The following is a 13,150-nucleotide window of genomic DNA, read 5'->3' as shown; positions in this document are numbered from 1 at the left end:
AACGTTAATCCAAGAGTCTCAATCGAATCGACGCTCTTCCGGAGTCGTAGCAGCCTTACTAGGGACGGTTGTATGTGTCGACCACAGTCATCCCTGCTAATATTTCAAGTCTTTAGTAGACGCACAGATCTAGTCCGTAGTGTGTGAGACACACGCAGTTGTGTGGGCACCGGCTTTCTGTCAAGTTCGAGGCCATCAGCAAGCAAAGACGCAGAACAGCTCTTTTCTGAAGACACCGAAGACGGTTAGAGTCTATACCGTTTCCAAATCCTGCAGGATCATTTGAAGAATTGCGGACAGTCCGGGAGGGCATTCCACTGCAGAAGCTAACGTCTGGGACAGTAGGGAGACCATTGCTCCTCCTCTTCCCAACAAGCCACGCACGGACAATGATGAGTAAAGCATCTGCCTCCTTCGCCGACTTCTTCTTCGTATTCAGATCAAACAAGCTGTCCAGTAATCCAGCGGCTGCTCGCGGAAGCGCATGGGTTTGCCCTTCGCAAACGCGCAGGCAGCTGTAAGTTGGGTTTGACGACAGATGGAACAGCCTGCGATGTTGCATCACTCTCACCAATGCCTCAAAGGCATAATCTGCTGGGTTCACCAAGAATGCCATATCAAATTGCACCGATCTCTTTCCTGGATGTTTGTGAGCGTTTGGCAGGGAGAGAGCAACGGATCAAGTCGAGATTAACGCAGTCCTGCAGGCCAATCACAGAGCCCTGAACATTGTCTCCAGCCTGTTCCGGAATAGTTCATGGTCACATCATAAAGACTTACTCATCAACCCAACTTCCAACCTCCTCTTGTTGTACCAGAGGACACCTTCGGAGGTGCATTAATCAGCAGCAAGAAGGCCACTGGAGTCGTACCCGTGCCGGAAGAACTCACAAGCGCTGCCAGATAGCTGGCAGCGGTCTCCGCGTTTCGCCGTCTCAAGTCGACATCTGTTGGCTTGCCCGTTCGGACGCAGACATTCCTAAACTTGCAGATCATTCGCCATTGCTTCAATGCCTCGAGTCAACTCGCACATTTTCCGTAGCTGTGCCTCAGACTGACCGGAGCCTAGAACCAATTCGAGACTCCAGGCCATACCATTGGATCTTTTAGTGCGATTCTCAAGATATATAGCCAAAACACACTGCTGAGGCAAGGATATAAGTCTTCCCAGCGGCGATGGGGAGCGAGTTGTTGGTGATTACATATTCTTCTTCACTCCCCTACTGACTCAATCCAAATGAGCTCTCATGTTCCAATAGCCGGAAGGTGACAAGGCAATCTCGGAGCCGCACAGCATTGCTCTATAAAGGTGGCTTTCAGCGACGGGAAGACGGAACAGAGCGAACAGCGCCAACAGCCACACTGACCAGGAGAAGGGTGGCATGAGTCCTGCAAGAGCAACCCAATAACATGGACAGCAGCTCTGACTCTAGTAAAGAAAAGGTGCGTATCCCCAAATGTCTGATTGGGTAACACAAAATAGTCCTGAGTCAAGCGCTACGTAAGCAGCCATCTGACGGCACCCACAGGGAGAGTCCCACCAATGTAGGTTGGTGCGATGTCTGAAGTGGCTACCCATGCCTTGTCGATTGGATCACTTGAACCGATCACTGACCAAATGCTCGATTCGCGGAAAACTGCTAGGGATTTGTCCCTGATGATTGGGAGCCTGCTGTGCAAAGCTGCATTTGCCCCGCTTCGCATGCCTGCAGGGTCAGAAGGCAGTACGGAGTACGAGGTACATTTATGAAGAGTCCCCCAGACGCGTGGACTTCTTCATCAGAGCTGAGACTCAGCGAAGATGGGCAGTTGTACCAGTCCCCAACAACGGGGCCAGAAACGGCGGGGAACTCACTCTGTAAGATCGCCCTGTCACCCTCTTCTGGGAACAGCCCTCCTCATGTGTGTATCGTAATAGAACAGTCGAGGAAGACCTTCCATAGGCCAGTCACGTCAGTCGGAGATTGACGACAACATCAAAAGGTTGCAAAACCAGGTCGTCGAACTCAAGTTTGAGTGTAAAATCCTGCAGCAAGCACGAGACAACTCTGTCGTTGTGGCCGCGCAGATGATCAAGGAAATTGAACGCTTGGAGGGCGTCCTCAGGTCTATACTCCAGCAGAAAGAGGAACTTTCGAAGGCCGATTCGCCTTGAACAAGAAATGACAGAGGAAGCTGGCTCGGTCCGGATCTTCGTTCGAGATGTGATGTCCTATCGACCTTTGGGTAAGCGGAAGCCGAGACGGCCAGCTCTGCCATTCACTTGAGCGTCCCGCTCTGTTGATGCCTGCAAGCGCATGCAACGTGACAGTCACTCCTTCGACCGAAACACCTATTACCGTCGGCTGTGCGGAACTCAAAAGCGATTCCTAAAATGAACTGGGAGGTCGTCTGTTGTATTGCGATATGCAGGACTGGGTCATAGGCGAGCTCTGGAGTCCCACGGCAATGGCGCGGTAATATGACATTGGGAGGTATCGGGTGTTCACAGAACACGTCAGGGAAGATGATGAGGATGAGACATACGGGTTCGGTCTCACCTAGCGAAGGGGTGGTTCGTCTGAACAGGTTTGCAAAGCGAAGAATATCGCCCGAACCATCCATCTATTGATGGAGCGGATGGGCACTCCCAATCGAAGTACTCGGTACTTCTGAGCGCATCTGTATGCTAGACGAGCCGTCGATCGATAGGGTTGCTTTTCCCCAATGTCGATCCACCATGGAGACGCTGGCCAATATGAGAGCGGTCCCTGCTCTAGAGCACAATATTGCATTTGGATCAGTGACTGATGTTGCAATTCCTAGGAGAGGATTGAGATGAAAATGACTGCGAAGCCTCCCCAACTATGGGATTCAAGCAGTTTTAGAACCCTGCTTCAAACGCTAAAGTAGACCTGTCCAAATCTCGCCGCTGGTACTGGTAGGTGATCCTGCTACATCGAGCCAATGTCGCAACGATGGGGAGACTTTGACTTCTACAGAATTGGCGGAGCAAGGTGCTCGGTCGAGAGCACGGCAGCGAAGTGACGCTCAACTCGAAGAAGGAATCAGTGCGCCTCATCAGCCTCGTTGTGATTTTCTTGCAGGGAATAACGTGATCATGGAAGCCAAAGACCCGGACATTTTCGTACTTTGCAGGATAATATGCGCATTTCCAGGCACATAGGTCGTACGAGCTTTGTCGCGAATGGCACCTTGTTTCTTTTGCAACTGGTCCTCGAGTCCTTAACCGAACGCATCCTGGGAGCCGTGCTCTAAAACAGGTGGTATCGACGTGATTAAAAGCGGTGTCGCGCAAAGCTCACACCGCTCACCCTTCTATGGCGTCTTCTGGGGCTGCAAACCACCCGAATCCTTGATCTTCTGCTGTGACACAATCTCCCTAGAGGTGACGCACATACACAACTCGCATATTTCCACTCCCTCGTGGCTTGGGATCGGAGAAGGAATGGACTTTTCCTCCGCTATCCTTGCCTATTGATGTATACAGGTGGCTGGGAGCGAGGCTACGGAAGCCTCGGCGTCATAGCACGCAGCCTTCCGGGCAAGTAGCATCCATCAGCTGCAGGGTAAGCGGAGTAAATGAGACACAAGCCGACTTGGTATCATTCGAGGTAGCAGGAGATCTGGCTTCGTCCCGACCAGGGTGAGAAGTGGTTGTGCCTTGCAGAAACGGAGGACCGGCTGGGTACAGATAGCACTTGCACAGTGTGAGTACCACCTATCTTCAGGAACCTTCAGGAACGATTTGAGGCTCACCAGCCAGGTTCTGAGCAAAGCCTTACCTTCGTCGAAACTTAGTTGTTGAATGGGCGAAAGGTCTTTGCTGTAGGCTGCTGCATCAGATCCAAGTTAGATACTTCCATCGCCATTGCTTGAGGCTGTTGTTGAGTTGTATCAATACTTGTTCACAACAGAGTCGCCATCGAGCATTAATGAGAGCAAACCCCATGCAGCAGTGTCTCAAGTATCCTCTATTACACCAATCGAAGCACACAACAAATGAGCTTTGGCTGGGCCCTCTTCTGCAGTGCCTGCCTCGTCATTTCCGAGGCTGAAGCTGCCAGTGGAAATCTTGCAGATTTTCGGCCGGAAACGTCGAAAAATCAGAAAGGCTGATTGAGATACGGCCGTCTGCCGATTGGCTCTTCGGAGGGCAACCATTTAGCGTGGGCGCTTAGATGCAGAAGCGTGCTGGGCCGCCTGAAGCCTAACGACAATGACCAGCAAGCCCTCCATTTGAGGCCCACCAGCCCGTACCTCACGCCTATCGATCCAGCCTCTTGACTTTGGGGGTGGGCCGAGTCCAGGCTTTGATCGTCCTCTCGGGACGGGTGACGAAAGGTGACAGACGTCTCGGAGACAGCACGAGGAGTATGGCAGAATGCCGATAGAAACATCTCTGCCTTGACTTGTAGGTTGTCACTGTGAACAATGCGAAACGGTCACAGCGCCACCAGAGAAAGGGCAGCGTGGAGACACCTGCTCGCCACGTTCCTCCGCACTCGTTGCTCAGTCGACTCTCACGCCTTGATTCTGGCTCGCCCCGTGGCTTGAGGCGCGTCTCCATGCGAGCGTTGCTTGATCGTCATCAATTTTCCGGCGCATTGGTCATGTCTGCCCTTGCTCTCTGCATATCAATTGTTGCACATTGCGACTCTAACCACTCCACTATAACCGCAAATATTGCTCTGTACAGGGATGCAGCGATCGACAAGCGCAAAGGCAGTTGGCACTTGCGTCGCCCGTTCGTTGCGGGAGCCACGGGCACCACTGCAGGTCATAGTCCTTTTTTCTCGGCCTGGCCTTGTTGGAAGTTAAGAACTCCTCTTGGGGCGACTAGGTCTCTGTGACGGTAGGAGCTTAGGGCAGCTATCGATATCCTGAAGAACAGAGGGGGCCCTAAAGTTAGATCCCCGTGCAGCCTGCGAGGGGCCATGTCCAGGGTCGAACAGCCGAGTAGAGGGTTGTCCACGAACGCAGGCCAACTATGTAGCACACACTATGTCCTTGAAGAAATATCTCTTTCATTTGCTCACGGAAAATAATCCTATGCCGGTCTCCTGTCAGGTTCGTGTCATTCTGTGAAAGGTGCAACGGATCGAAAATCGGTCAACTTGTCCCGGCAGGACAAGTCTGGCTGTACCACTTCCTGGGCTCAACAGCTATTTGCTTGGGGTTTGTTCGATGTCGACCTGGACTTGCTGTAGCACGGTCAGCAACCGAGAGACAGTCCACGTAGCGATATATAAGACCTTCCAATGCACACAGCTGTATAACCGCTGAGGCAATTTGTGAGGAGATTAGGCGGTGCGAATTGGCCTTGAGGGCAACTGGAGTCGATGGGGGCCCCTCGCCCGCTGCATCGCGGTGGAGTGCAAGGGCAGAGTGATGAAAGTTAGACAGGGAACAGTGCGCTCGAGTCTTGAGTGTGCTGGATATTGTGATTGGCAAGAGAAGCATGGGTCGGTCGACGTTGGGCGTGTGACGGCGACGAGGTGGCAGCCAATCGCACGGCTGTAAGCGCCCAAGCCTGACCCGAGGAGCATCTCGTGCCTGTCCATCCACCTCTCATCCCACCCTCCTTCAAATCCTCCCTCATTCTTCATCCAGATCAACCTGCATGCGAGCTAGAAGCAGGATTTGCCATGATTCGACCACGCCGGCCAATTTATGCATGCTCACATGCTGCTTGCTGCGGGGCCGCAATCAAGCGCCCGCCGGCCAGTAAAGCTTCACGCCTGTGTTTCCATCATGTCGTTGGTACCTCGACAGCCATGACCGCCATCTTCTCGAATGGTTCCTGGTGCTGCCAATTGCCTATACCTTCTTTGCTGCGCCTCTTTCTTCCCCTTCAAGTGTGGAACTTGTCGATCCCTCTGGCGTATGATCCCTCAACTTGGGGAGAGATTTCTGTTTCAGCAGTTCATTTCCTTTGGAACCACCTCTCTCGTACTATCTGCTCAACGGCCTCCGGTACACACGGCCGCTGGGCAATATTTCCCGAATCTTAATTCTTCTCCTGATCTAGCCACGATATCTCCCGATCTGTCTTGTGCCCTATAAGCTCGTCTGCAGGAACGAGTGCCCTCCGCGGTTACGTTGGCGCCCGCGGACCGCACGTCCTCAGGCTTCCCCAAGTCAGCAGGAAAAGAGAAAAAAGAGAAGGGGACATATCCTGCCGCTAGCCACTCTCCTGGTTTCACGGCCGCAAGCCCAGTCAGGATCCCCATAACCGATACTCTGGAAATACCCAGGTCAATCTTCGTTGAGGCCATGTCATAGTCCGGGATCGTATAGCGAACAAGGTACCCAGAAGAACGCTCATCATCCTACTTGTTGCCATTCATAAAGGTGCTGATACCCGCAGTCGCAGTTCCCCTCTGCTGTGGACTCGATTCAACATGTCTGCGGGACCCGGTCTGTCCAGACAGAGATCTATCTCGGGCAAATCGAAAGGGATAATACTTCCACCTGCCCCCAAGGCAAGGTTCTCTGGGGAAGACGCCTCCTTTGAACCATGCGCATCGACAGCCTCTCTCCTCCTCTTCGCCCACGGTTCGACGGTCATATGTCTGCACCATGATACACTGGCTATTGAGCGTCGGTTTGAAAAGCACTCGAAGGATATTCAGTTGATATCTGCCGATAATGTTAGCGAAACTGGGGCAGGAAGGCTGGTTATCACTTACGACGTGGGAAGGACGGCCATTGTTTGGGACTTGTTCACTGGCGAGCAGCTCTCTCGTTTTGTGTCGTATGAATCTTTGACAGTTGCGCATTGGATGAGAAACGGGAATGTCGCCTTTGGTAAGTTGAATTGCCCCCGCAGCCTGATCGTCGCTCCTGCTGAAATCGTCAAGGCAACGCAAAGGGCGAAGTGATATTGTTCGAGCCTGCAACAAGTGAACATATCTCGGCGCGGACGATATTCGACCCCATTACGGCGGTAGCCCCGTCCTCGGATTGCAAAACTTATGCTATCGGGTAAGTAACTTTGGGGTCGGAGAATGAAAGTATGCTCATCTTCCCCAGATATAAGAATGGCTCCATACTGTTGGCGGCATTACAACCCTCGTTCACAATTCTTCACACTCTGACAACATCTCGGGCGCCCTCGCCAATCGTTTCTTTGACATGGCACGCTTCATCCTCGAAACAGAAGTCGGACATGCTTGCAACCCAAACCGCTGATGGGGATCTGAGAGTCTGGAGCGTATCCAAGCCACCTACATCCGAGGCGCCTCGAGTTATTCGCGTCTTAAAGCGCACTGACACTTATACTCCGGGTCGAAACTGGATTTCGTGGTCTAAGAATGGGCGGATCGTTCAATTTAGCGAAGGCAAAACCTGGGCTTGGGACGTCCGGACTAAGCATGTCACTTACGAGCCGATCCCGACCGTGGACGGAGTCAGAGCGATTGCATGTCATGGACCGACGGGGACCCTGTTCACTTTGGGACCAGACTATACAGTGCAACAATACGATGTTGAGAGGGCCCTTTTGGTTGCAAATGCACGACATTTGCCACTGACCGTCCCGCCGACCCCGCCAGAGGATGCAAGAGTGCCAATCTGGACAACATCTGAAAGTGAAGAGGAGCTGGCGTCTCCTCTTGTCCGAGCCCGACGGGAATTGCGTGCCTCCGAGGCTGCTAAGCATGAACGTAACAATATTCCCAGCCCTCAATCGGCTCTCAGCTCACAGAAAGGTGGTTTGAAGAACGGCGCAAGCGACATCATTTCTCCCGCCGGGAGAACCGATTATACAACTACATCGTTCGATACTGGCATTCAGACCCAATCAACAATGAACCAACAACCCGCGCAATTGCTTAGCCAGACTTATCAGCCTCAGTCCCCTGTAACTGCAAGGTCAGCCCGGAAAGGTTCTCGTTTGAGGCAAGAAGTAATTATGAGTCCTGAAGAGACACCGGTCGCAGAACTCTTCCCTTACACTAGGGCTCGACTCCACGACGTTCCGTATCGACCCCCTAGGTCGCTCGATGAAAGCCACATGACTCCAGACGATTTACGGAGGCAGATGCTGAGTGTTGTGTTTGGGTGGGAAGAAGATATCCACGACCTTATTCGCGATGAGTTGAGCCGCCATCCCAGCGACAGCCAGACAGCCATTTTCCTCGCCAAGTGGCTAGACGAAGATCCCGACTACCTGGCCGAGATCATGGGTTCCACGGGAATCATCTCCCATCTAGACTGGATGCTGCTGGCTTTGGGTACAATTAGTAACCAGGTGGGGGCGAAGAAAATCACCCAAGTTTTTATTGAGAAACTGCTCGCCAAAGGTGATTGCCACGCCGCAGCTACTCTTCTGCTTGCACTTGGCGATAGAAGCGATGCGATCGAAGTCTATGTGTCAAGGAATCAGTACATGGAGGCGGTCCTCCTGACTTGCCTTGTCACACCAGATGACTGGCAGAGACAGTCATACCTGGTGCGCCGGTGGGGTGAACACGTTGTCGAGAACTCGCAGCAATCGCTTGCTATCCGGTGCTTCTCTTGCACGGGTGTCGAACCATCCGATCCCTGGACTTCACCGAATGCTCAACTGGCCACGAGAACCATCCTAGAGCCAACCTTGAGCCCACAGGCGACCCACTTGCAGCCGTTGGAACCGATGGAGTATCCTGCGATCTTCCAGAAGACTTTGGAGAGACGACGGACACTTGATGCGCCAACACCGGTAGCCATGCCTCCGCCGAATATTCTGTCAGCGATCCATCAACCACCAACGCCATTCAGGACCGCCGCCGCCCAAGGAACAAGGATCACGCCTCAAACGTCGGCCTTGAAACTCATCACTTCCTTCGGATCCCAACCGAGCAACAACTTCAAATTCCCGGGACTCAAGCCCGAAGACCGAACACCCACTGTTGCTCCTGCTGTAACACCTATTGCAGAATCCGCGGTTGATAGATCTGCCCTGTCACCTGGTGGACTGGGTTCTTACCGCTTGAACAACATTCGCAGTATCAACAGCGCTCTCTCGGCCAAGACCGCGACACCGGGCGGTTTCCAGCCAAGTCGATTGACGGTCATTGGCGAAACGCCAATCGACGTTGAGGCACCGCAATTCTCAAGTTTGCCGCAGAGATCTGTGTCTGTACCCGCCGAGTTGACGACCTCCAAGACGATTGATGCCGAGGAGCATGCCCCTGTCGTGGACGAACCGCAACGTGGGAAGCAAGCCTTGACATTGCTGACATCCGCACGGTATGAGCCACTAGCCACGCCAGTGAAGGAAACACCCCAAACAGCTGTTGGTCCACAAACCGCCATCAAATTTCCGGCGCCCGGTACCCAGTTCAATACTGGGATAGGTCACGATGAACGGCATTTGGATACTGCACGGACAAGAACTGGGTCGAAGAGTCGAAAGCCTGACGGACTTTCAATCCAAACTGTTCTCGTTTCGAATCAAGAATTTGTGCCCTCTGCCAGCTACGGTGACCCAATCAGCAGACCGGTCACCACGGGCTCATACTCAAACACTCAACTCGATACCTCCGGTGACCTAACAGGCCCGCCAACTACTGACCTCAGCTATCGGAGCGCCAAGAGCCCCATTGTTACCGGTCGAAGTATCGATCAATATATTAGTAGCCTCGAACAGGCTCAATATTATACGAAGCATTCTAGAGCTCGTGGTTACAGCAGCACCAGCAAGCAGTCGAGAGATGACCAATCGGACCGGAAAAAGAGCAGAGCTAACAATATGGACGACAGTGGTGAGAGAGAACCGCGACGGACCATCCCTGCAGCTAAACGCTCGCCTTCTTCCCCAGTCCCGATGTCACCGGAGGATTTACGCATGTACAGCACCAGTGTTGAAAGCTTTGACTCCATGTATAGTTCTAATTTTTCCGGGATCGATCGAGCAGAGACCCCTGGCAGCATGTCAAAACTCAGTCGCCGCGGCTCTCAATCTACTGCAAAAGGCGGGAAACCGCGCAAGAGATCGCACTCTAGACACACCGGCACGAAGAGCAAGGCGGGCAGCCGTGCCGCGAGTCGGCACCAAAGCCCAGAACCTGCGATCTTTTCTCCCAGAGGCCGAAGCTCCTCTCGCAAAGAGAATCTAGGGCACCGTTCTCCATCATCACCACGACCAATGGTTCCTTCTGAAGAAGACCGACAAAGCCGGTTCGACCAAGATTCGGCTCTGAGGCTGGTGTCCAAAGACCGACATCGCCTGCACCGAAGTTCTAGTCGTCAGCCACATCGTGACACAAGTGCAAGGAGAGACAGATCACCTGATCGACGAAGAGTACGAGCCAGATCTCGTAGTCGTCAAGCAGAAGAAGCGACGACCCTGAGCCGGAAGGCAAGCCGCAGTGAGCACAACCGCCGAAATCGCCGCCCAAGTGACGCTGTGTACGACCGAAGCGCCCATCCTGATGACCCTGAAGACAACAGCATGTTCAACAGTACACTCGCAGCACAGGAGGTGGTGCCAAGATCTGCCAGTCAGCCTCAATTTGCAGTGGAGGGGGAAAGGAGAGCGTTGCAAGCAGAGCTGCCACAGGCCCGAAAGCAGCCTCTGGCCCGTCGTCCTTCCGTGCCCAATGCTCCCTTTCCAAGCGAGCTCTCTGCACACAGCAAGTCGGCTTCGACGAGCAACGTATCGCCCCTGCTCACGAGGTCGTCCACCCACGACGGACCGAGTACGGCGTCGTCGTTCCAAGAGAATGGCCTAGGAAGAGAACTGTCCGGTCTTGGGCTTTCTAAAGAAAGGCCAGGGACGCCCAGAGCGATGCAGGTCGATGCCGCAATCCCCGAGGATCAAGAAGCCCAAGTATTTCCTGTCGCGAGTGGGACTGAGCTTTTAAGTAGCGACGTTTATCGACCCCCTACCCGCGAAGACATCAGCAGACCAGGTTCCGCACGTGCACCTGCTTCGCTAGAATTCCTTTCCCAGATCCCCAAGCATCCCGCCTACGACCGACGCATCGCGGGCAGTAGATCAAGCAGCAAGGGACCCGAAGCTCGCGCGAGCTCGCGGAGTCGAGGCACATCTCGCGATCGCACTGCACGCGTATCTCCACGCGAAGTGCCCCCAGTCATGATGTCGAGTCCTCCCATAGGGACTACTGAAACAGCGATCTCCGCAGCCTTTGCAACCTCACCGCCACAAAACCCTCCTATTCTTCCAGAGTTGCAACACCTCGCTGAACCCCCTCCACCCCCGCCTCCTCCGCTTCTGCAGAAAATGTCCTCATACACTGGAGGCAGTCCTAACCTCTCTAATTCACGTGGGTTTGAACCCATGGACGCCGCAGCCGTACCCCTCCCCATGTCCGCCGTCCCCACTCACACTACATTCCACGACGTAGCGGCGATTGCTGGCAACACAGCGCCTCTGTCTGCCGGGGCCATGTCTTCAAGCACAGGCCATAGGCGAGGACGGTCTGGGAATGATAACCAAAGCGGCAGCTCGGGGGGCCAGCTCTTGAACAAACTGAGAAACTTCACAGGGAGAGCGAGGTCTCCCAGCCGGGGCCGGAGAGGCGGTGATGATAATCAATCCATGAGTCCCAGGATGATTGGAGCCGGTGAGAATGTGCAGCCAGCACCATACGAGAGCATCCCGAACGCTATGATGGGAAGTGTTGGGTCTTGAATCGGGTTCAATGTTTGAGCAAGAACGAATTGTGGCCGATGCAGTTGAGGGAGGCGAGCCATCAGGAGCAACTGCCTAGGATGCAAAGAGTCGGGTAGGGACGAGGGGACGAAGAAGTCTTGGGATCAGTGTTTCAGCCTGTTTCATCATGTTCTGAAAAGCGCGAGAAAGGAGATTGTTACCAGAGGCTCACGCGGGCTCCAAAAGCAAGTGCCGCTCTTCAGCGATGCATTCAATTCTTGACGATCCTTGCTATGAGCGATTGCCATTTTGGGAGAGAGAGTGAGAGTGAGAGTTGGTTCTATAATGGAGTTGGGGTATCTAACTTAGCAAACCAGGTAATACAGTGATGGATTGGAAACAGGACACAGTGGCAACGAGCCAACAGACTTCCAAACAGCAGATTCTGGCGGGTTGGACGGGTGCGGGACATAGGACATCGATCTCGATCAGATATCCTGACAATGAGATGGTCTTTATCAGCCTGTAATTCACATATATAGCCCTGTCTCAGTCTACCTTGAAACCTGTTTTGTCTTCTGTATTTGCTTCCACTGGTTCTTGTAACGCACAACATCTGCAAGGGGAGGCCACGAAGGAGAACGGGACTGGAGCTCATGAGCCCCGTCCTTCACCGTTTCATCCCAGGAGATGATCCGGACAAAGAGCGTAAATGTCATGTATAGAAGACCAAAGGTGGGGGGGGGGAACTGCCTAGGCAGATCGTTTGACTCCGTCTGCTTGCATCAGGCCTGTATCTGGTGGTTGTAGGCGGTGACTCGGGCCCACGGGCGATGAGACGTTGAGATAGGTTGCCTGTTCAAGATCTTGGTCTTTTCGAACCTGTTGTACCGTAAGGAGATAATTGCACGTGTGCCGACATGCTCTTGGAGCTTCCTGTTGTGGTTCCATAAGATAATGCGCGGTCTCTCTCTCTCTCTCGGCAAAATGCTCTAGGTCGACGGAAGAAAAAAAATCCATATTGCCTCACTTATCTGGCCTGGGGCGACACACTTTGTCGGCCTGGAGGTGGTCTGGCGAGTCGACTGAAAATCATTGCGAGGGCCGTTGGCTGCTGCTGTCGCACCGGTTTCTGGACAGGTCTAAACCATCCTGCATGTGGGATATCGCGAGGCTTGGTGTGGGTGAATTGCCTACCCTGCGTGACTGACATTGAGTCGCCGAGGGCAGCCGAATTGAGAGTTGATTCGGGATACAGCAGATTGTCGACTTGTATGGCGGACGGAGGGAGCTGTCCTTTGCGTCCGCGGATCACCTCACTCGGAGAGGTCCTGTTGTCGTTGGTCATTGGGTTTTCCTGCTCAGTGAGGAGCAGCGTGTCAATCCGTCCTTCGTCTGGGAGAGCTTGCGACCTTGGTAGCCAGATTGGCTAACGTCGCTCTTTCAGCCCTGCCTCCTCTTTTCTGGTGCCGCCGCGTGAACAACATCCGCTCTCGACTGTTGAGATTGTCCCCGGGGGGTTTTCGCACGGATTCTAGACATCGTTCG

The 13,150-nt window shown here is 53.6% G+C and overlaps 3 protein-coding genes across 3 annotated transcripts; 2 read left to right on the top strand and 1 right to left on the bottom strand.

The window, feature by feature from the left end:
• Positions 1-1,410: 1,410 nt before the first annotated feature.
• On the top strand, positions 1,411-2,764 carry PV07_00431 (uncharacterized protein; the record flags this gene model as incomplete). Its single annotated transcript, XM_016386882.1, has 3 exons — positions 1,411-1,443; positions 1,713-1,858; positions 1,924-2,764. 3 exons carry the CDS (start codon positions 1,411-1,413, stop codon positions 2,153-2,155), a joined length of 411 nt encoding a protein of 136 aa, XP_016253810.1. The 3' UTR covers positions 2,156-2,764.
• A 2,881-nt stretch (positions 2,765-5,645) lies between these two features.
• Positions 5,646-12,171, top strand: PV07_00430 (uncharacterized protein). The gene is made up of 4 exons (XM_016386881.1): positions 5,646-6,308; positions 6,371-6,810; positions 6,864-6,987; positions 7,036-12,171. The coding sequence occupies exons 2-4, from the start codon at positions 6,405-6,407 to the stop codon at positions 11,639-11,641; spliced, it is 5,136 nt and encodes a 1,711-aa protein (XP_016253809.1). The 5' UTR covers positions 5,646-6,308; positions 6,371-6,404; the 3' UTR covers positions 11,642-12,171.
• Positions 12,172-12,632: 461 nt separating this feature from the next.
• PV07_00429 (uncharacterized protein) lies at positions 12,633-12,950 on the bottom strand (the record flags this gene model as incomplete). Its single annotated transcript, XM_016386880.1, has 1 exon — positions 12,633-12,950. One exon carries the CDS (start codon positions 12,948-12,950, stop codon positions 12,633-12,635), a length of 318 nt encoding a protein of 105 aa, XP_016253808.1.
• Between the last annotated feature and the right edge of the window lie 200 nt (positions 12,951-13,150).

This window comes from Cladophialophora immunda (genome assembly GCF_000835495.1).
Source record: "Cladophialophora immunda strain CBS 83496 unplaced genomic scaffold supercont1.1, whole genome shotgun sequence".
Taxonomy (NCBI): Eukaryota; Fungi; Ascomycota; class Eurotiomycetes; order Chaetothyriales; family Herpotrichiellaceae; genus Cladophialophora; species Cladophialophora immunda.
The sequence above is the reverse complement of the archived record's forward strand: the minus strand, read 5'-3'. Positions and strand labels throughout refer to the sequence as shown.